The sequence below is a fragment of the Alternaria dauci genome, chromosome 7, assembly GCF_042100115.1.
Source record: "Alternaria dauci strain A2016 chromosome 7, whole genome shotgun sequence".
NCBI lineage: Eukaryota > Fungi > Ascomycota > Dothideomycetes > Pleosporales > Pleosporaceae > Alternaria > Alternaria dauci.
Genome location: NC_091278.1, coordinates 2,100,196 through 2,120,129, shown reverse-complemented (window position 1 = coordinate 2,120,129; position 19,934 = coordinate 2,100,196). Strand labels below are relative to the sequence as shown.

Genomic DNA, 19,934 nt, shown 5'->3' with positions numbered 1-19,934 from the left:
AGCTGAGCTCGAATCTCACGAATTCTGTTGAGCTCGATTATCAAGATGCGCTCGTCACCGACCTTTTGATATGGATCAGCAAGCAACCTTCCAATCAACTATTTGCCTGGCTTCCTAGTGTTGAACACCTTGAATGGAGGGACTTGTCGAACGAGACAAAAACAGCCGATACTGATGAGAGTAATAGTCACCAGCTCATCGCTTCTGCAGGCTACACTCCTTTCTTCCATAGAGGTGTGCCGTTTTTGCTGTACAAGCCAGACGCCAGAGGGTACGATGGGAAGCTTACTTTGCGCTGCATGTGGGGAAGTAGAAAACCTATTGAAGCCTTGCTACGAGATATTCACGAAACGGCTAACGCCCAGATGACGTTGCTAAAGATTGAACGCGTCTCGGCTAGATACACTGTGCATGATACTTCTAGGAAGCGTAGACTGGAGACGATTGATATGGATCTGCGGAAGAAGCAGGAGCTTTTGACGGATCTTCAGGTCTTCTTTGCTGAGGGAACCGAGGACTACTATTGGCAAAACGGAACGCCATACCGAAGGGGTTACATGTTTAACGGGCCAGCCGGTACTGGTAAGACAAGCCTGTCTACGGCGATTGCGAGCCATTACAATCTCCCGCTTTGCGTCATCGATCTAGCCGGCATGGACGACACGATCCTGCAAGACAAAGTCAAGCACTTGCCACCTCGTTGCGTCATCTTGTTTGAAGACATCGACGCCGCAGGCATCGTCCGTGAACGCACGATGATGCCAAAGACTGATGCTAGTGACGAAGAAGACGAGACCCTTCCGGAATCGGAATCCTCTGACACTTGGGACCCAAAGCCTAGGGCGACTGAGCCGAAAAAGGTGGACCCGAAGAATATAAATCCGCTTCCTCCACCCTCAAGGACAAAGATTACTCTTAGTGGTCTTCTCAACACGTTAGATGGACCCGGATCACGGGAAGGGCATATCGTAATCTTGACAACGAATGCTCCTGATTCTTTGGATGAAGCCTTGTATCGTCCCGGTCGTATAGATACTCAAGTGTATCTCGGCTTCGCGGATCAGATCACCGCTGCCATCACGTTTGCACGCATCTTTGGCAGCGACAAGCACGTCAAAGAGTCGCAGAAAGAAATCAGAAAGTTGGGCCGAGCGTTTGGGCGCTTGGTACCGTCTAATTTCTTTACCCCCGCCGAGATTCAAAAGTTCTGCATGAACAGGCGTGGTCAGCCGCAAAAGGCAGTCAACGAGTTTCCCGAATACATCAACGAGAAGCGAACAGGAAAGACCAAATTTCAGTACGATATCCATCGACGCGCGACGGTACCGACGTTCCATGAGAAAGAGGATACGCATGACGGTGATATCAGCAGCGATGAAGCCGAGGATACTGCAAGAGGTTGCGAGGAGTCTGCTCAAGGTGCACGTGATCCCTCTCTGGAATTGTCTCGCATATTTCCAATAGAGACTTCTGCGAAACGACATGTAAAAGAGCAGTTGTTCATCGCGCATGGAGACGAGCATGATGACGACCCTTTGGCGTACGGCGACTATCACCCGCACAAACAAGGGATTTGGGAAGATCGTTTGGCCGACGATGTGGCCACTACATGTCGAAGACTCAAAGACATGCTCACGTTTCCTACAGGAGAGCCATCTCAGTACCGGAGCGTACCCAACCAAGAATACAGGTTGCAAGACTTGGTCGTGCCTGCATTCAGTATGAAGGAAGGTCAGCTTATGTCCCTGTCCGGTACTCATTGTGCGACGGAAAGCAGCGAGCCTAGGGTGCTCTGCAAGCCCGGTATCCGACCGCGGCAGTTGTCGCGCGAGCACCACTATCAGCGACCTAATGGTATTGAAGAGATGAACATGCCGAATCTCGACCCTCGTACGACTGTAAAGCCACCGCTTCCTCGGTTACGCCCAGATGCAACCACTCTTGTTGAGTCTCGGGCAGCATCGCCGTCTCCGACAGGACTTACAGAAGCATCCGTCTACTATACGCCTCTGTCCGTTGGCGAACAGCTCGAGCAGACTTTTCAGCATCACCGCCGGCCCAGCCACCCAGAATTCATTGGTCGCCGAAATCTCCACCCCTATCACGGACCCTTACCATGCACAGCCGAAGAAGGTGCTTGGGTAGGTGAGGCATCGCCAAAGTCTGCCACAGTTCTGCTCCGTAATGTAGATCCGCGGCCGGTGGAAGACTTCGAGCAACCCAGGCTGGCAGGGCGTGACCATGATGCTGTGGACTAGGACTGAACAGTGGCGTCTTCAGCTGTGGCGGGGCAAGGCCACGTTGCGACTTACCGACAGGGTTACAGGCCCGGTGTTACTACCCAAATGCTATACTGCCCAACTGAGGCCTCAAATCATCGCATACTTGGAAAGTGTAAGAAACGTAATACATTACCAATTGTAATGGTTGAATGAAGCGGGAAGAGATTTTCAAAGAGACCAGTCTCTCGGATGTAATCCTTTGATGGTGGGTGATGTCGCTCAGCCGAATGATTACTTTGATTTGTTACGCAGCGGGACAAACATTCGCCGATGCAACTGGGCTCTGCAGCATACAACTGCATTACAAGGTCCCTTTGGATCTTGACCCGGAGCTTTTCTGATGCATGGTGCCGCGATGATTGCGCAATGCAGTCTTGTTTCGAAACACAGAGACCCAGTGGCGAGACTTTGCCATGTCCACCTTGATGCAGATTGGGCAAAAAGGGTCATCGGGTACATCTCGCGCTTTGGGCCGTGCTGCATCCTGATTCCAAGAAGATGGAATGATAGATGATATCCATGAGAACTGTCGAAGATTCCAGTGGGTATCGTTCGAGGGCGCTTGAGCCTAGACTGCAGGTGGTCTAGGTATTCACTGCGATGGCCCGTGTGGAGTTTCATAGATGTAGAATGCTCAGCTAAACGCGCTTAGGCACTATTTATCGAGCCTTGTTCAAGATCTTGTTCCTGACGCGTGGTATTGCGTGACCTATTTTACAGCCAAGAATCGCGAGCGTGACTTCGCGGTGATTGGGTCGGAGCGTCAGTGCGGTTCCGACTGCACTACTCCTGTATCAGCACTACGCTTGCATCAGCGCCCTGAAGAGTTGCTAGCGCAGCGATCCATAAATTTTATGTTATCGCAATCGTTCGTCAGACGCAGTGGCTTCCGCTTACTCGAGATGTGCCTCCCGCATGAGGCACTGGTCACATCCGAAATAAGTCTAGTAATTAGGTAGTTCCCATTCAGTTTCTTGATACCTAGGTAGCTCTTCACGGTTACGTAGAGTGGGTGGTAAGCGCATGAGTCTGTATAACCTGATCAAGGCATTGCAAATCTCTAGGGTTATGGCTACCGACTGGATTCGCAGACAACATATCCAACATACGGCAACATCTATCCCCTCGGACAACATAAAGTTCCACTCAGCAAACGCCTAAATCTTCCTGCCCGAAGCATTATCGACACGCCCAAAACTACTCGTCTAGATCAGAGACTAGTCTCACTGAACATGCTAGAAATACCCAGGTCATCTGTCTCCAGGCCTGTGCTTCAAGGACTAGGCTCTGATTAGTAAAGTTTCTTCGAGCTAGGGATGGATGTTCTTGATCGGTTGAATACCAGCATGCACCCCACCAAGGCAGCGCTCAGAACATTGATAACGGATAAAATAGCTCCAAGTTTCCGTGCGTGTGATTCTACAAGATTCTTCTATGGCGTTCTCCGCCTTGGAATCTGCCGTATGCCATTGCTTCTAGGCCCGTCGAGACATGTGAAGGCCAAGTATTGGGGTGTACTGCACGTACTAATCGTACCATGGATATCTCATCATTAGTGCAACGCGGTGTCATCGTAAGAATCTACGCTGGCAGCATCTAAGCGAGGTTCCAGGTGCTCGGAGAAGGAGTCGTCGTTTTCTGCACAGACTAGCCTCAAAGAGTGCCTAGCTTACCCCACCACAGGATTCAGACACCGACAAGAAGGACTTTGCCACCGAGACCAATCAACGACTGCCGTTCTCTGACATCCCTACTTGCTTCGGACCTTCTTCGCCGATTCCAAACATCACAGACCCTGAGCTCTTGCGATTCTAGAATCCGTTCGTGCGCAAATGTTCGAGAGCTGACATCAGTAGCTTCCATGCAGCGTGTACCTAACTCACGGTAACATACCTCAACTACAACATCTGCATCTAAAGCCACACGTGTCCCACTTCTTCCATTGCCTATCAGAAGTTCCGGTTTACCCCTCTTGTCCCTCGTCGACTTGACGCCGGCGGTGCCGCACAGGATACAGCCATGGGCCTCCTCGATCTTCCGCCGGAGATTCTCGACCTGATCATCGATCGCACCGCACCTAGCGGCCTCGAAAGCTTTGTGCTTTCATGCAAGACGGTATACGAGCGGGCAGCGAACCAGATCCGACAGCACAATGCCTTACGGAGGACCTGGAACCACACCACTAACATGAGCCGAACTCGTCGCGGCGACACATTGGCAATCCTACACGACATTGCCCGCGATCCAATCATTGCTGAGTATATTGAAACCCTCTCCCTCTGGGACCGCCGTGCAGAAGATGAGATGTCGGACGAGGCCGATGCGCTCACTTTTCGCGAGGATGAGCAAGCAATGCAGGATATCAAACGTTTGCTACGAAATGCCGAGCATTACGCCGATGCCGATGAGGACGATTGGTGGACCCGCATCCTGGAAGAAGACCGCGCGGGGGACCAATCGAACATGGACAAACTATATGCGACTGTCGCTTTGTTGAGTCTCCTTCCCAATCTAAAAACACTGCAGCTGCCTGATAGGTGGCATGAGGTTCGAGAAGGCGAGAGCGCTGAAGCTCTGGTCCCCAACGTCCAGTCGCTTGTTGCCATGTCCAATAAGAATGGATACCGAAAAAAGCCCTTGGCTCGACTAGAGACCATCCTGCCGTTTGTGGAGGAAGGCTACGATGTCAGAGTCGGCTTGCAATGCCTCGCGCCCTTCATGGCACTGAAAAGCATCAGAAACATTTATGCTGTTAGCTGTGTGGCCGTCGACGAGGATTGGGGAGGCGTGCCTTTCACTTGGATGAACCCACTTACCAAGTCCCCGCTGACCCGCGTTGAGTTCGCGTATTGCTGTATGGACGCTACCGGTCTCTCAGCCTTCCTAGAAAACACACCAGCTCTGGAGGTCTTTAAGTATTCTCACCAAACAAAATGGGACGGTCTTGAACACGATTGGAATGCCGGCGAAATGCTTGAGGCGCTGGCAAACTACAACAGCAATACCATTGTTGAGCTTGCCATCACCATCGATGAGCTGCATGGCGAGATTGTGAATGGTCTTTCCTCTTTTCTGCGTTTCCCGAAGCTGAAGAAGCTTGAGGTAGATGTTGAATGCTTCTGCGGCCCGCCTCTGGAAAGCGGGCAGCGACGTGGCCGCGATGCGCACGTTCCGCATGGTTCAAGGTCGTGGGGACACATTGACATTCCATGTATGGGCGACATGCTTCCGGAGAGCATGGAAGAATTGCATGTCAACACAAATTTTCCACAGCCATCTGAAGAATCCTTGAAGGCTCTGTTCAAAAATATCGTAGTACGGCGCAAGGACAAGCTGCTCAACTTGCGCACGGCTGTTATTCGGCAATACGGGTCGTCGAGTGCAGCCTCCATTGCCGCAAATCATGATGTCATATACGAGGTGTTTGGATATGACGACGAGAATCCATTGCCGCGATCCATGATGCCTTTGTGGAAGAGAGAGTTCAACAGTCGTGTCGGCGGCATTGTATTCGCGGACGGCCAATAAACTTACGTACCGTTGATGTATACAATACCAGAAATTGTTATTGCGCTTTACAGCGCTGTATTGCTTTTCCGGGAAACTGGGGTTATTCGCGCGCAAAGTATTTGTTTGTTGTACGATGAGGGGTTGGGAACGGCTAGGTGTGTGGGTCGCCGTGGAGATACCAATTATCATGGCTGACAAATACCGAATCGAACTTTCTTGTACGTTTAGCAACAAAAATATGTCAATTTTCAAGATAGGTGCGGTGTAAGACCGAAGCTTCATTCTCCTCAGGCCCTGCGAAGCTTCTGCATAGTCATCAAGATGATGCTTGTCACGATTGCGTCATACCCAACAGCATCCTTGAACGTGCCACCTCAGGCACTGGAGGGATGAAAACAAACACAAGGATGACATACTAAAAGGTACTTCAAGACTTTACATAATAGGAAGTCACGCAGCTAATTGCGGCCTTACCGTGCTAGTCATACCCATTGCTCTCTTCGGCGCCTACGGGCAGGTACGCGTGTCCGATCCATCGCATCACGACAGGCCTATTGAAAAGGCTAGATTGGTGAGCGTATTCTTTATACTTTAATATCTCCGAAAAGATCTAGTACACGTTCGAGGTGATCGCACTCAAGTCAGTTGGCACTCGGCTTGTGCAACGAAACGATGGCATCGTCAAGACTTTCGATGCGAACGAGGCGCACCGATTGGAGCCATTGAAAGGCTCAAGAGGCGAAACGCGGGGTTGAGTTTGTTTTAAACGGTTCTGCTTTAGAGGCGCAATCCGCGATCTAACACACGGCTGAGCTTGGGTTCCAATTACCACATCAAACATCGCAGACCCAACGAATATGCGGGATATATCCATCCGACCTAGGTTTTGAGAACCCAGCGCACCTCAATATTACCTCGATACTTCTATCTGTACACACTAATGCGATATTAAGGCCAATGGACGCGCAGTGATTCACCCAACCATCCGTTCGGCAAGACGAGCTCTACCATGATTGGCCACGGCGACTCTCACAACCAACATTAGGAGGACATATAGCGACCCTGAACCCAATCCCCTGATTATTCAGATGAATATATCATCTGTGTTATTCGCGAATCAAAGCCAGAAGCAGATGATACGTCGCTCTACGGAAGAGCCAATATCATTACCTTGAGTTTGTTGGCCATACGATATTACATACTATGAATGCGTACCTATTGCGCAATTATGCTGGCAAGTAAGTGAACCTAGAGGTACAGGGTTAAGATGCGATGCACAAGATCTGGAACGGTCTCAGTAAGGCCCCGGTCGAACATACCAAAGTGCGTGTTTGGTACACAGTGAACGGTACACAGGGCCAAGGCAAGTGCATGAGACCGAAGAGCCAGATAAATGATGGTCCGTTTGAAGACGTGTCAGTCTCATCGTTCGAGCGATACTCTGAGTGGTGATTTGGTGACACTGAGGAATTGTAAACACCAGAAGACTGTATAGTCCAAGAAAGTGGTAGAAGCTCTCATGATAGTTTTATGACATGAATATCTCCTGATTACTAGTCGGGATGTGTATGCAGCAGCGATATATTGGTACCACTGCTACATGTGAGCTAGACCAGCGATACTTTGATGGTCAAAGTATTGTGGGACTCATCCACATCTTAACCACGGTACCACTTTCCCATAGTTTATGTGCGTCTTCTCAGCGTATATAACACCATGTATGTTATTACTCTTACTCTCTGTCTTTCCTCATCATCTAAAAGCCTCGTGTATCTCGAGGCAGAGCAGCTTAAGCATACCACCTACTGTCCACTACCACAAAACCAACAGCAAGATGCGTACTCAGGCCTTCGTCCTTCCCCTCTTCCTATCCCCTGGCATCGCCCTCCCCGTCTTCCCCACTGCCCGCCCCTACCTCCCGAGTGGTTTCAGTCCCTCATCCAGCATCACCACCAACGCTCGTATCGTCCCTCGAGAACTCGAAAACACCGAGGACGAAGTCCTCACGGCCCCCATTCCCGACAAATGGAAGCACACACACGGTGCACTCCAGTCTTCAGAGTCTGAGGCAGAGGAGCTGTCGGTCGGCGATTTGATCCAAAAGCTAATGGCTGCCATTAAGGGAGCAGAGAAGGAAACCAAGGACAAACTTGACGACGACAATAATTCAGAAGAACTTAGGAGCAGGAATCTGTCAGACTGCGAGCTGTGGATGGTCGATTGTTAGACGATTCTGCCTGACGTGGGAAGAGGTTTACACTGGTGTTATGGAGGGTACTTCCTCTATTTGCGATACGTTTCTTTCGGGTGCATTCTCAACGACCTGAACGAACAGGGTCCCTCACAACGAGAGATTTCGCAAGTATAAGGATGCGTTTCTAGGGGGTACCTCTTTTACGTATGGAGAATATGGATTCCGGGAGACTGTGAGTTGCTCGTCGGTCATGGGTATCACCATGGCATGGTGGAATGGAGGGCAACTACGGTTCTGCTTGGTATGGAAGGGCATCCGGTGGTTGCACTACTCGCCTTACATACCTCACCAGTAAATGCGGAACTATCCAGGTCAAACTCTGGCTTGGTGTTTAACGTTTCTGTTCTGTTCGTGGCGGGGTTTATTCCGACTTGGTAGCGAAAGTTCGGTTGAGAGGTTTCTGCGGTTCAGACATCATGTACTCTTCCATACGTAATCCATTCGGTCCCTACATATTACGTGTCCTCACGCCTTTGCCTTCTCCGAATTCAACGCGTTTTTGATAGGCTGCAGCATGTTCGTCATAAAGTTTTCATCTAAAGCCAGGTCCTGTCCCGAACCCTTACCAGCCGGCGGCTCCACACCCCACTCTGGTATAAGTCGCGTCCCTGCCTGAGTGATTTCAAGTACACTTCCACACGGATACTCTTTCTTCTGTAGTAGGTTCATTAGGGACGACGCGCATGCGTCTGGTGTCAATGCCGTGTCGGTAGTCACAGAGAATTGTTTACGCTTTGCTTCATCCATCATCGGCGTGTAAACGGAGCCGGGACAAAGTGTCGTAATCTTCACACCCGTAAGCGCTTCGGTCGCTCCCATGGACTTGACGAATCCCACCACAGCGTGCTTCGTTGCGCAATAGAGTGGTGCCGCCATATTGCCTGCTATGCCGGCAACCGACGCCTAGTCTTGCGTTAGACATACCATGATGGATCATGTGCTGCTCTTTCGAGCCAACTTCGATATGCTTGCATTACTTACGATGATGCAAACACTGGCCCTCTTTCCTTTCCCTAGGCTCTTCCTGATAGCGAGCCTTGTCAACTTGATGGGATGATTCACGTTGACCTCGACCTGCTTGTACCCTTCGTCTTCAGGGTCTTGCCAGAAGTTGGAGAATGGCGGGTCGAATAGTCCCGCACAGATGGCATACCCATCAGGAACATCATTCCATTCCTTTTCACACACGCCAAAGATCTTGTCGAAGTCTGCCCATCGCGTTACGTCAGATTGCACATAAAGTATGTTTGACTTGTCCGCGACAAAGGTGTCGAAGTCGGGTGTCGTTCTGAGATCCGCAACCAGGATGCGCGCGCCGAGATCATGCGCTTGCTTCATCACACAGAGGCCGATTCCTAGAAATATCAGCTGCAAGTTCTCCATCCATGCTGGTATACACACCTGATGCCCCTCCTGTGATGAGGAGTATCTTGCCGTTCAGCGGCTGATCAATGGACGTCATCTTTGCTACGCACTTTCCGATAGCAGTGCGATTCGGGAGGAAATCACAGACTTTCAAGGCTTACGAATAGTCAATTTGTGTAGCTGGTCCAACTTTGGTACTCATGTATACGGGAGTCGGGTAAAAGCTTCCGGAGGCTTCACCGAACAACACCATTCCTGAGATGAGGGGCTTCGGGTCACCAGTTGCCGCATCACGGGCGCTACCATTAGCTTGATGAAAGACGGTCCTTTTATTCGGGTGCTGTCTTCAAGCCAAGAACGTTTGTGGCCGGTGATTGATCGCAGCATCGTTATCATCTATGGAGGGGTGGGGAACCACTCGTATCCTTCCCAATGTCGTTACAGCTGTGCGTGCAGTGTAAAAGCAAAAATGGCGACGTGGTGTGCAGCGACAGGTAGATTAGATAGCATCGCGCCAGTAGTTTATTGAAGAAGCGCACTTTGAGCTGGATGTGCAAGTGGGTGAGGAGATGCCGATCAAAGTTCCTGCAGGAAGTGATACGTCATCGACCCTGGCAATCCTCGCCCTAGCCACACCAGCCAGCCACATTCGCGACGCCCACAAGCAGTAGCAATTACGTCCACAGAAGAATGTATTCGGGTTACTGTATTTGCGAATCGTAATTCTAAGCTTCCGGAAAACTAGTTCAGCGATCACTGGGCGAACAAGCATGACCCTCTTATTACGTCGTGTCTACAGCGTCACCGGATCGTCAAATACGTTCAAGTCAGCTTTCCTCTCCTAATCTACATATTGGAATCTTGCAGGCGTCAAGAAATGCGCATTTTCTTTTTATGGATGCTGACTACTCAAAGTATCAGACCACATCAAAGTATGAGGCGCATCTAAGAATGCCTGCACTCTCATACGATGGCACGGCGGACTTTTGGGTACGGAACAATGAGGATTTCGAGAAGGCCTACGAAGATCCTTTCTACTTGGAAGTCGTAAAGAAAGACGGGTAACACCTATTTGATTGAACGAGTCTGCGCGTTACTGCAGGTGTGGACCACTACGTTATTGAAGATGGGAAAGTGGTGCAAGAGCATCTGGGTATGTGTGCAAAATCTAGTTGTTGTTGGACATACCTAAGTAGTCGCGTGTTAGCACGGCTGTCTACGCCGAAAATAATTTTCTACCTGAATAGGGCCGGTGCTCAAGGTTATGGAATGTGAAGGCCAACAATGACAAGCTTGTAGGACACTCGCTTGCTTCACAAGCAATCAATCAAGTAGCACACGAGGCAGAGCAAAGCTGTGTGCGAACACATTCTATGCCCCTTTGGTCGCTCTCTGCTAAGTCTTGATTAAGAAGCTGCCACCCCATCGGTAGTTGAACGAAAACTGGACTTCCATGGTAATGCGATGACCCAGGAGAGGACGAACCAACCACACCTACCGCTTTACTGTCGTCACCGGCTGTGATTGAGTCGCCCACGTATATAGGAATATCAGCCACGTTCGAGACTCTCCAATATGCTGTCGCCTCCAGTTTCTCTCTTTCATTCCAAGGTGATCACGAGATGCTTGGTACTGTCCCGCAAAGCACACTGCCTTGATCTAAAAGAGGCCCGTGAATTGCCTTTTGCAGCGATGACTCCATCACTGTATACCACTGTGACGCGACTCAGAATACTTTTCGACCTTTCATTGCCTGTGGTTGCCTGCAGCGCCTATCATGCACGTATATAAACGCACAACGGTTTAATTTCGTTTCTTTCCAACAACGCTGTCGGCTTCTCCGGACGATCTTGACATCGCTACGAAAGACACTACAAGCACCAATCTCATAAAGTCAATACCAGCCCAGAATAGCGTAAGTTGATCATGCTCAGGTTCCGGAGCGCAGCGCGCTGACACTTGTCACTAGTGCTCAGAAGATATGCCTCTATCTATCATTAGCAGACCCGAAAAGCAGCAGCCCACTGGCAGACGCAGTTTGTCGGCTTTATTCGAGCTCAGGCTCGCTGAGTTTCCTACTCTGTCTACTAGGGTAGTCTCCTCACGATATTCCAGTACTGCCGAGCCGGCTCAGTCGTGGTCAGACATCATACAACATGGCTTGAGACCTAGATTCGCGCGCTTCCTGGATCTACCAAGGGAAATCCGCTTTCCTATCTGGACCCTGGCATTCCCTTCTGTCGGTCAAGTCGCGGTGCGAGACGCCGTCAAGCGCGGTGACGATCCAAAGAAACCCAAGTTCCTACCCGACTTGTGCTTCACTTCAAAGAAGACGTTTGAGGAAACGGTAATAAGTTTCATCATCGCCTCCAGGTTTCAGGTTTGTTCGTACAAAGACAATTTGTTCCTGCGTGCTTTCCTCGAGGCGGACAAAGGTCGATTTGAACAGATTCGTCAACTGGACTTTGACTTCTTCTCTCGCTACAAGGGCGATACTACCGAGAATGCCGACCTCGAGCTGGTAGTCCAGTGTACCGGATTGCGCAACATCAAACTTGGCTTCCACAAGGAGGAGCTCACGTACTATCGCTTGGAAGACGAATGGGAGATGCGATGCTCGACCCAGCCATGTTCAGCCGCCGACCTCTTTGCTAAATACAAGCTTAGTCGTCTACTCGATTGTGGTATGCTCGGGACTATCATCATCGAGCATTCCGGATACTTCTCGGAAGCAGCAGAAGGGGCCGCAGAGGAACTGGGTGCGATGCTCAAAGAGAAGTTCGCAGAAAAGGTGTCGAAACAGGCTGTCGAGCTAGTATATACTCGGAAAAGGAGGCGTACTCGACAGATGTACGACTGGTGAAGAGACCGTGGAGTTTGAGGCGTATTGTAGTGAGTGTACAATACGCGGGAATGACATATTGAGAATGTCGTGGGATGTTTGGCAAATGAGTTGCCAATTGTGAAAGAAGAACGGTCTGTCATAGTTAAACTTCAATCTTATCAGCGTCCCTAACATGTGTCGTATCGCCATATGCAATCTACATGATCACTAATATGATATATCCGATGACCACGTTCTTAGATGCATACGCCGACCGGTGTAATGTGAATTCAACTTCACAGCTCCAGATTGCAATGCACTGAGGTGCTCTTTTCCACCATGAGCTTGCTCCAAGCGTAGTTCCATAGGTATCCTTTCTGGTCATGTCCAAAGCCGAAAACTGTGTGAGTTGAGACAGTCCCGGCAGTTATAATCGCTATGAGATCCAGATTGCATGTATAAGTCGGCCGATAGCATGATTTACCTAGGTAAGCTCAGCAGGCTCGAGTAGGCGATGGCACCGCAATCAAATTCCAGCCCGGTCTTAGTGAGGAACTCATCTGCTACCCAGTCATCGTCAACCTCATCACATCAGGGAGAAGTTCATGTCAAAGTCCAAGTCATCGATGTACCGAGTTTCCGCGCTCCTCCCCTGGAATGAAAAGAAACTTGGTATATACCGATTGCCATCATGACGTCACCGCTATCTCTTTTCTCCTGTCAAGTGAGTAAACCGTACTGAAACGCGCCACGCAGTCCCGGCAACAGGGGCCGTATTTGCCAAGGCGAATTTCATGGTCGGTACTGTGTCCATAAGTGCCGTTGAGCACGACGACTTTGCCACCCACCTGGTGGCATACCGGGACAATGCGATGGGAAGAAAGGCCCCACTACGGTAGCCTGTTCGCTTGCGCGTGAACAACATCGCAGCGACACCAACAGCACGGCGCCTGAAACACATTCGCGTCGATGCGGATCCATGAAATTGACTTAATTATCGCATCAGTGCGAGTACTGACCCTCGCGACTTCCCGAATGCCTTGCGTGGCGCATGCCAAGGGTGCACGCTGCCTTCAGCTTAGCTCCGAAGTTCATCTGATCAGCTTCCCGCCACCTCGCGTCGCACACGCGACTTTTGTCGCGGCACAGCTTCCCCTTACCCTCACCACCGATCTGCAAACATGCCTAGGTAGCCACCTGCGCTTTCTCCCAGAACCCCAACCATCAACTTCGTCAGTACAGGATGAGTCTCCGAGCTCCAGGTTCGGCGCGCATGGCCATTTATCCATCTTGGCAGGTCATGGCATTGCATCATAAGCTTGACCTACCATAGCTGGACTCCTACTTGCTTTTCCCGAGACTTCAGCGAAGCGCTTCAAGACGCATGTAGGATGCCAGGCAGAAATATCCGCGGGACGAGTCACAGCTTCGGAGAACATGTGTGGAGTCTTTGACGGGTCCTTCGATCAAGCCCGAAAGCGTATGAAACCTCGGTGCTGAGCATCGCGGGGCAGGCACAGCACCAAGCAACATATGGCCCAACGTCGAAGACCGGTATCTACCAAATGGTGTTGGAATCTCATCATGAAGCCATTTACCGTCTGATCGACTTCAAACAAGACGCTCGAATCACCAGGTCTCGCAAGCGCGTCTCTTTGCACTTGCTGATGTATGCCTCCGCAATGTATGCCTCCGCGACGTATGCCTCCGCGACGTATGCCTCCGCGACGTATGCCTCCGCGACGTATGCCTCCACGATGTATGCCTCCGGCGTCTACTTACTATTTCGAGCAATATCAAGGCGCCACCAAGCGCCAATGATAGACTGCATCCCACACCTGGATTCGGCGTCCAATGTCGTTAAAGGTTCTAGCGTCAAGTTACAGACTTCTCGAAGGCAGCCGAGCACCCCTCCCTGAGACCGCATTATGCATCGGACGTTCGATATCGGTATGGGCTAGCAATGCCTAGACGTGACAAGACGGGCTTTTCCTAGTCTTGTAAGTTTATTCCTACGGCGCTACGGGCCTGGTGCCAACGGATCGCTCGGTGGGGCGCGCTTGGTACCACCTCACTGGCCCTTTCATCCGCTGCTGTCAGGCTGTCTTCCTGCGATGTGCGGTATTCATGTCCGTCAACCCGTGGTGGAACAAGCATACGAGTCACTCATCCGGCTTGTAGGGTCGCCTGTAGTGATTGTCGATTGAATATAAGTACTGGACGTTGGTCGAGGGTCAGTCGCAACCCCAAGGGACCTCGCCCATCAATAGCAAGATCTACCGGTTCTGAGCTTAAGCTAGTCTTTATTCGATCTTGTCGCACATCGCTCTTTATCAAAGATGGTTGGCATGTCTATTGGAGCGCCGAAAGGCAACAGTGCGGCTGCTCGCGAGGAGGCGCCCGAGTTTGAGAAGGTCATTTGGTACAAGGACCCAAATATGAGAAAGTTGTTCTGGCATTCTTCCGTCCTTTGTATTGCCTCCGCAACCACTGGTTACGACGGGTGAGTGCTCTTTCTTGGAATTTGTTGAATTCCACTGACTATCATCTAGTATGATGATGAACTCTTCGCAGCAGATGAACTACTGGCAGACTTACTTCGAAAAGCCATCTGGTAACCGTCTGGGTGTCATGAACAACATGTACAACATCGGTTCGATCGTTAGTTTCTTCCTTGTCCCATTCTTGACACAGTGGACCGGTCGCAAAATTCCAATCGCCGTCGGCTGCTCCATCATGATCGCTGGTTCTCTTGTCTCTGCCTTCTCTACAAACTGGCAGATCTACATGGGCGGCCGGTTTATCCTTGGTTTCGGCAACTCTTTCGCCCAGATGTGCTCGCCCATTCTTCTCACTGAGATCTGCCATCCCCAGCACCGTGCTTTCTTCACCGCTGTATACAACTGCTTGTGGAACTTGGGAGCGTTTTTTGTCGCATGGATAGCATGGGGTACATCTCAAGCGAGCAACGATTGGTCTTGGAGGTCTATCACCCTTCTTCAAGCCCTTCCCTCATTTCTCCAACTGTGCTTCCTTTGGTGGGTCCCTGAAAGTAAGTCCAACCCACACATTGGATGATCAGAGAAACCAAGCTGACATACAATCTCAGGTCCTCGTTGGTTGATCTCCAAGGAACGCTACGAGGAGGCTCTAGACACTCTCGCGTACTACCATGCCGGTGGCGACAAGAACAATGCAACGGTTCAGTTCGAATACATCGAGATGAGAGAGGTCATCCGTATGGAAGCCGATGCGAACAAGAATTCCAGCTATGTAGATTTCGTCAAGACGAAGGGTAACCGATGGAGGTTGGCGATTCTCATCTCTCTCGGTATCATCTCTCAGTATTCTGGCAATGCGCTCTTCTCCAACTACATCAACTTGGTCTACGAGGGCGCCGGTATCACTAGCGAGAATCAAAAGATGGGTGTAAGTGGATCCGAATCATTTTAAAGAAATGTGTACTAACATCTCGTTCAGCTTACTGGCGGTGAGCGTATCTTGTATCTTTGCGTTTCAGTCTACGCCGCTTCCTTGATCGACAAGGTTGGTCGCCGTCCAATTTTCCTCGGCGCCACCACCGGCATGGTCATTTCCTTCGTCTGCTGGACCATTACCTGCGCTCTTTACGAGAATTCCGGCGGTACTAACTCCGCGGCTGGCTACGCTCAGATCCCATTCGTGTGGATCTTCGGTGTTTGCTACCATTTTGCTTGGTCTGGCCTACTTGTCGCCTACGCTCTGGAGATTCTGCCCTACGCCCTCCGTGCCAAAGGTCTCATGATCATGAACATCACTGTTCAGGCTATTCTCGCTGTCGGTAGTCAGACCAACCCTGTTGCGTGGGACAACCTTCCCAAGCATTGGAACCTGGCTCTCTTCTACACTCTCTGGATCACTGTCGAACTTATCTTCGTTTACTTCGTCTACCCCGAAACTAAGGGACCTACACTCGAGGAGGTTGCCCGCATCTTCGATGGTCCGGCCGCTGTTGCTCCAGTGGATATGGATGCTATCGCGAGGCAACCCGCTAAGGAACGCCTCCATGGCTCTGGCAATGATGAGAAGGAGCCGCATGTCCGGCAGACTCATATTGTCTAGGATACTGTGCTTGACATATTGGTGGTTCGTCTTGTGGACATGTGGGACGTTGAGCTTCGTACCTAGGTAGTTTTTACAGGTTGCTCTTACTGCAACAGCCTTCATTTGCAATGTAGCAGCTGTTTTGATACACCCCGACGATCACGTCTTGCTATCCTGACTCATGATAATCATGTTCCAGAAGGGATGTGGGGAAAGACTTCAGACATGATTTCTAATGGAAACGCACGTGTTACCGCGTCCGCCGAGACGTTATCCCTAGGCTAGGCAGGTGTGTGGGCGGGTGACGTACGGTGGTGCAGGATTATTATCTAAAGTGGTCAGGTCCAGCTCGTGTTCGGCCCCTCCATAAGGCTGCAACAAAGCGCCTTACCATACTCAGCAAGCCCCACATTGTTCGTCCTTATGTCGAAATCTCCATTTTCATTGTCTTGTCATCAAACCACCACCCAAAGGCCATCAACAAAGCGACACAAAACGCTTTGATGTTTGCTGTCAACATATCACAGCAGTATTATATATCCGCAGAGTCGGGCAGTCGATCTTGCGACTATTCGCACAACCCGGCCTGGCGATTACGACGATCCGACATAATAGCGAACAATCTGAACATGCGCCCTCCTCGCGTTGTCAACAATGGTGGTATCGACACATATGAAAGTATAGATGACTATGATGCAAACTATTACGATTACCTCATTACCAACAACCAGTCAAGGAACGCATTTCTCGCAATGATACGACACCTTTTGACGAGAAGCAAAAACTGTGTGTATTTGATATAAAGTATATTCATCATGTGACTCACTCTCATAGTCCCCCCGAACATTCGCGGAAGAGGGGTTATGGAACATTGGAAAAAGAAGGAGGCATATTGGACGAGGAAGCAGGTATACACTGGCCAACCTGCGGCAACGGCAGTCAGACCCGGCGTAGCTCCGCCAGCCGCTGTTGTTGCTCCACCACCTGCTCCTCCAACGGCCTTGCCGGCTCCAGTGGCTCCAGTAGCACATCCACAGGTAGCTCAACATCAACCGCAAGAGTCGGATGCAGCTGCGGATGTAGAGCGGGGAAATGGTGTAGAGACATCCATAGCTGTATCAGATGCTTCCAGTGGCGAGCTCTCGCCCCCCTTTTATATTCGAAACGAACCTAAAGGTGGCCGATTCTTAGCTCCTACTGCAGGGCAACGACAGGAATTCTACAATCATCAAGGTGGTCATTGGAAGTTTGCGATGACTCTCTATCAAACTAGACTTGACGGAAGTGGGGTAGACAAGGAGCGGCTCGAGAAGGGTACGATGCCTCACAAGTCAGTCTTCCTTTGTGTTCGAACCAATGACGCTGGGGTGATTGAAGATGTGAGTCTGGCAACATGAATGTGCTCAGATTACTTTTCTAACCATCCTTAGCAAATCACAGTCAAATGTCTTGAGGCACTAAATAAAAGAGATATTGACAACGCAGAGCACGAGATTGGAATGAACAACCGCATCAGCACGCTTAATTGTTCGCATATGATATCACACCGCGGTAGCAGTAAAAGACAGTTGAGCAGGACAATCAATGGCCGCAGCAGTGACGAAGGAACAGTGCCGGTTGTCTACAATATATACTCGACTTTCGCCGAACTTGGGACTCTCGCACGCATCTACAAAGGGCATGAACTCACTCGAAAGAAGCCGGTGCCAGAGCACTTCATTTGGTATCTGCTCAGTCAGGTGGCAAAGGCGCTGACGGCGCTGCAGAAGGGTACTTGCTCATCGCCGAATCGGGAAGACCAGATCCACGGTGACAAGTTACCTACCGAAACTGGAGAAGACGAGAATTTAGACCCCACCTCAATGGCGTGGAAGGGAATCATTCATTCCGATATTAAGAACGCTAACATATTCCTGCAGCGTAACAACGCTGACTACCCTGCTTATCCAAGGGTTGTGTTATCTGATTTTGACATCGCTTTGGAGAAAGATAACAATTATGACATGGATAGAAGGAAGTATCAAGGCACGCCGGGATTGATGCCTCCAGTAAGTAGGATGTCGATCTCATCGAGGCGGTGCTAACCTTGATTAGGAACGAGACGGCGCTGGAGTGTCTGAGGATTCCTGGGCGCCAGACGACTGGCCAGTGTCAGAAAAGTCGGACGTTTGGAGTCTAGCCATGACAGTCTGGGCACTCATGATGGCCCACACGGGAATGAACGTTTATGAAGAAGTTCAAGAACTATCTGAGGATCCAAAGCACGTTCGTCGTCTAAAGGAAAATAAAATCAAAAGCAAAGATAGCATTTTTCCACAGATGCTGGAAGATCTTCCTAAAGAATACAGTGTGCGCCTGTGCCAAGTCCTCTCGCGCTGTCTGCGGTACAATCCAAAGGAACGCATGTCACTCGAGATCCTGCAAAAAGCCAGCGAAGACAACCTCTCCAGACTGGATAGGATGTATGGCGACGAGATACGAAAGCAGGAAGACGCTATCGCTGACGAGTTCAAACTTGCATATACTACGGAAGATAGTGAAGAATGGGCGCAATATGCTATTGGCCAGAAGTTTGTACCGCCACGAAAACGGCGCAAAGCAGATAATACCGATGCGTCCGAACAGAGACTGACCAGCCTGGTCACCGATTGGGCTTCCGAGACTGGATATCCACGCCCTAGTGCGATGGTCCAAGATGACGTGTTGGAACTTGTCGACAATCTCATCAGCAGCTCCATGGAAGAAGCGATCCAGAGGTTCCGAGAACGTAAAGGTTATCTCACCTCGTGGCAACATCTTTGTTCGAGTATACGTAAGCGTGTACCATCGCAACGTGGCGTCTACGTGGCCACCAACGTTACCGATGAGGCGTTACGGGCATCGCTCCAACGCGACTCCAAAAGGGCAGTGCTCATATTGTTCCGCGATACAGTGTTGGGGTCCGCCTTGGTGACCGCATCAGAAGATGAGAAGAGCGGTTTTGGAACGTTGCAGCATGCGGTCATGTGGGGTTTGGTGCTGTTGGAGATCAACGCGGAACCAGTGACGCCAAGATTGAGTGACAAAACGGAGATGCATCGCGGCATGGTTAGCTTCATTCTTGATCAACCTTCCGGTGTGCCTATACATGAAGATGCTGACTCGGATAAAGACTAGTAATTATGTCTGCGACTGGAGGGGCGTTTCTAGCTTCTGATGCCGCTGAATTCGGTAAGCTCTTGCATGTTCCACGTTGACTGTCTCCCGTGGTGCGGACAAAACACAAGAAGATGAAGTAAGTGTATGTTACAAGTATCAAACAGGTAACAAGTTTCTCTGCTGCGGAGACTCAAGGAGTTGATATATTAGAGTTGCTTAGCATAGAGGGACACTAGGACTTTACCATCATTCGATGACAAGTTTGACTTTTTGAAAATGGCGAGTGCATCTTCTACCCTACCACTTATTTTTGCAGCACAATGCCCATTGATCAAAAACAATTAAGAATGAATCTCCAGGTTTTTAGGGTCTACGCGACAGAATGCAAATATCTGCGCGTGATTTCGACTAAACATGCGGCGCGGAAAGTAGATTTCTTCGACACTGCATACACCAACAGCGCTCTTAAGACTCAAAG

General features: G+C 50.2%; 6 protein-coding genes across 6 annotated transcripts; 5 read left to right on the top strand and 1 right to left on the bottom strand.

The window, feature by feature from the left end:
- Positions 1 to 365: 365 nt before the first annotated feature.
- Positions 366 to 2,258, top strand: ACET3X_007819 (uncharacterized protein; the record flags this gene model as incomplete). The annotated part of the gene is made up of 1 exon (XM_069454006.1): positions 366 to 2,258. The coding sequence occupies one exon, from the start codon at positions 366 to 368 to the stop codon at positions 2,256 to 2,258; it is 1,893 nt and encodes a 630-aa protein (XP_069304982.1).
- A 976-nt stretch (positions 2,259 to 3,234) lies between these two features.
- On the top strand, positions 3,235 to 6,662 carry ACET3X_007818 (uncharacterized protein). Its single transcript, XM_069454005.1, has 2 exons — positions 3,235 to 6,214; positions 6,275 to 6,662. The coding sequence occupies exon 1, from the start codon at positions 4,302 to 4,304 to the stop codon at positions 5,808 to 5,810; it is 1,509 nt and encodes a 502-aa protein (XP_069304981.1). The 5' UTR covers positions 3,235 to 4,301; the 3' UTR covers positions 5,811 to 6,214; positions 6,275 to 6,662.
- A 1,717-nt stretch (positions 6,663 to 8,379) lies between these two features.
- On the bottom strand, positions 8,380 to 9,932 carry ACET3X_007817 (uncharacterized protein). The gene is made up of 3 exons (XM_069454004.1): positions 9,448 to 9,932; positions 9,028 to 9,401; positions 8,380 to 8,949 (listed from the first exon to the last, which is right to left on the bottom strand). The coding sequence occupies exons 1-3, from the start codon at positions 9,506 to 9,508 to the stop codon at positions 8,512 to 8,514; spliced, it is 873 nt and encodes a 290-aa protein (XP_069304980.1). The 5' UTR covers positions 9,509 to 9,932; the 3' UTR covers positions 8,380 to 8,511.
- Positions 9,933 to 11,392: 1,460 nt separating this feature from the next.
- Positions 11,393 to 12,274, top strand: ACET3X_007816 (uncharacterized protein; the record flags this gene model as incomplete). The annotated part of the gene is made up of 1 exon (XM_069454003.1): positions 11,393 to 12,274. One exon carries the CDS (start codon positions 11,393 to 11,395, stop codon positions 12,272 to 12,274), a length of 882 nt encoding a protein of 293 aa, XP_069304979.1.
- A 151-nt stretch (positions 12,275 to 12,425) lies between these two features.
- Positions 12,426 to 16,463, top strand: ACET3X_007815 (uncharacterized protein). The gene is made up of 4 exons (XM_069454002.1): positions 12,426 to 14,738; positions 14,788 to 15,287; positions 15,345 to 15,664; positions 15,716 to 16,463. The coding sequence occupies exons 1-4, from the start codon at positions 14,575 to 14,577 to the stop codon at positions 16,334 to 16,336; spliced, it is 1,605 nt and encodes a 534-aa protein (XP_069304978.1). The 5' UTR covers positions 12,426 to 14,574; the 3' UTR covers positions 16,337 to 16,463.
- A 1,174-nt stretch (positions 16,464 to 17,637) lies between these two features.
- ACET3X_007814 (uncharacterized protein) lies at positions 17,638 to 19,474 on the top strand (the record flags this gene model as incomplete). The annotated part of the gene is made up of 3 exons (XM_069454001.1): positions 17,638 to 17,697; positions 17,749 to 18,366; positions 18,413 to 19,474. The coding sequence occupies 3 exons, from the start codon at positions 17,638 to 17,640 to the stop codon at positions 19,472 to 19,474; spliced, it is 1,740 nt and encodes a 579-aa protein (XP_069304977.1).
- Between the last annotated feature and the right edge of the window lie 460 nt (positions 19,475 to 19,934).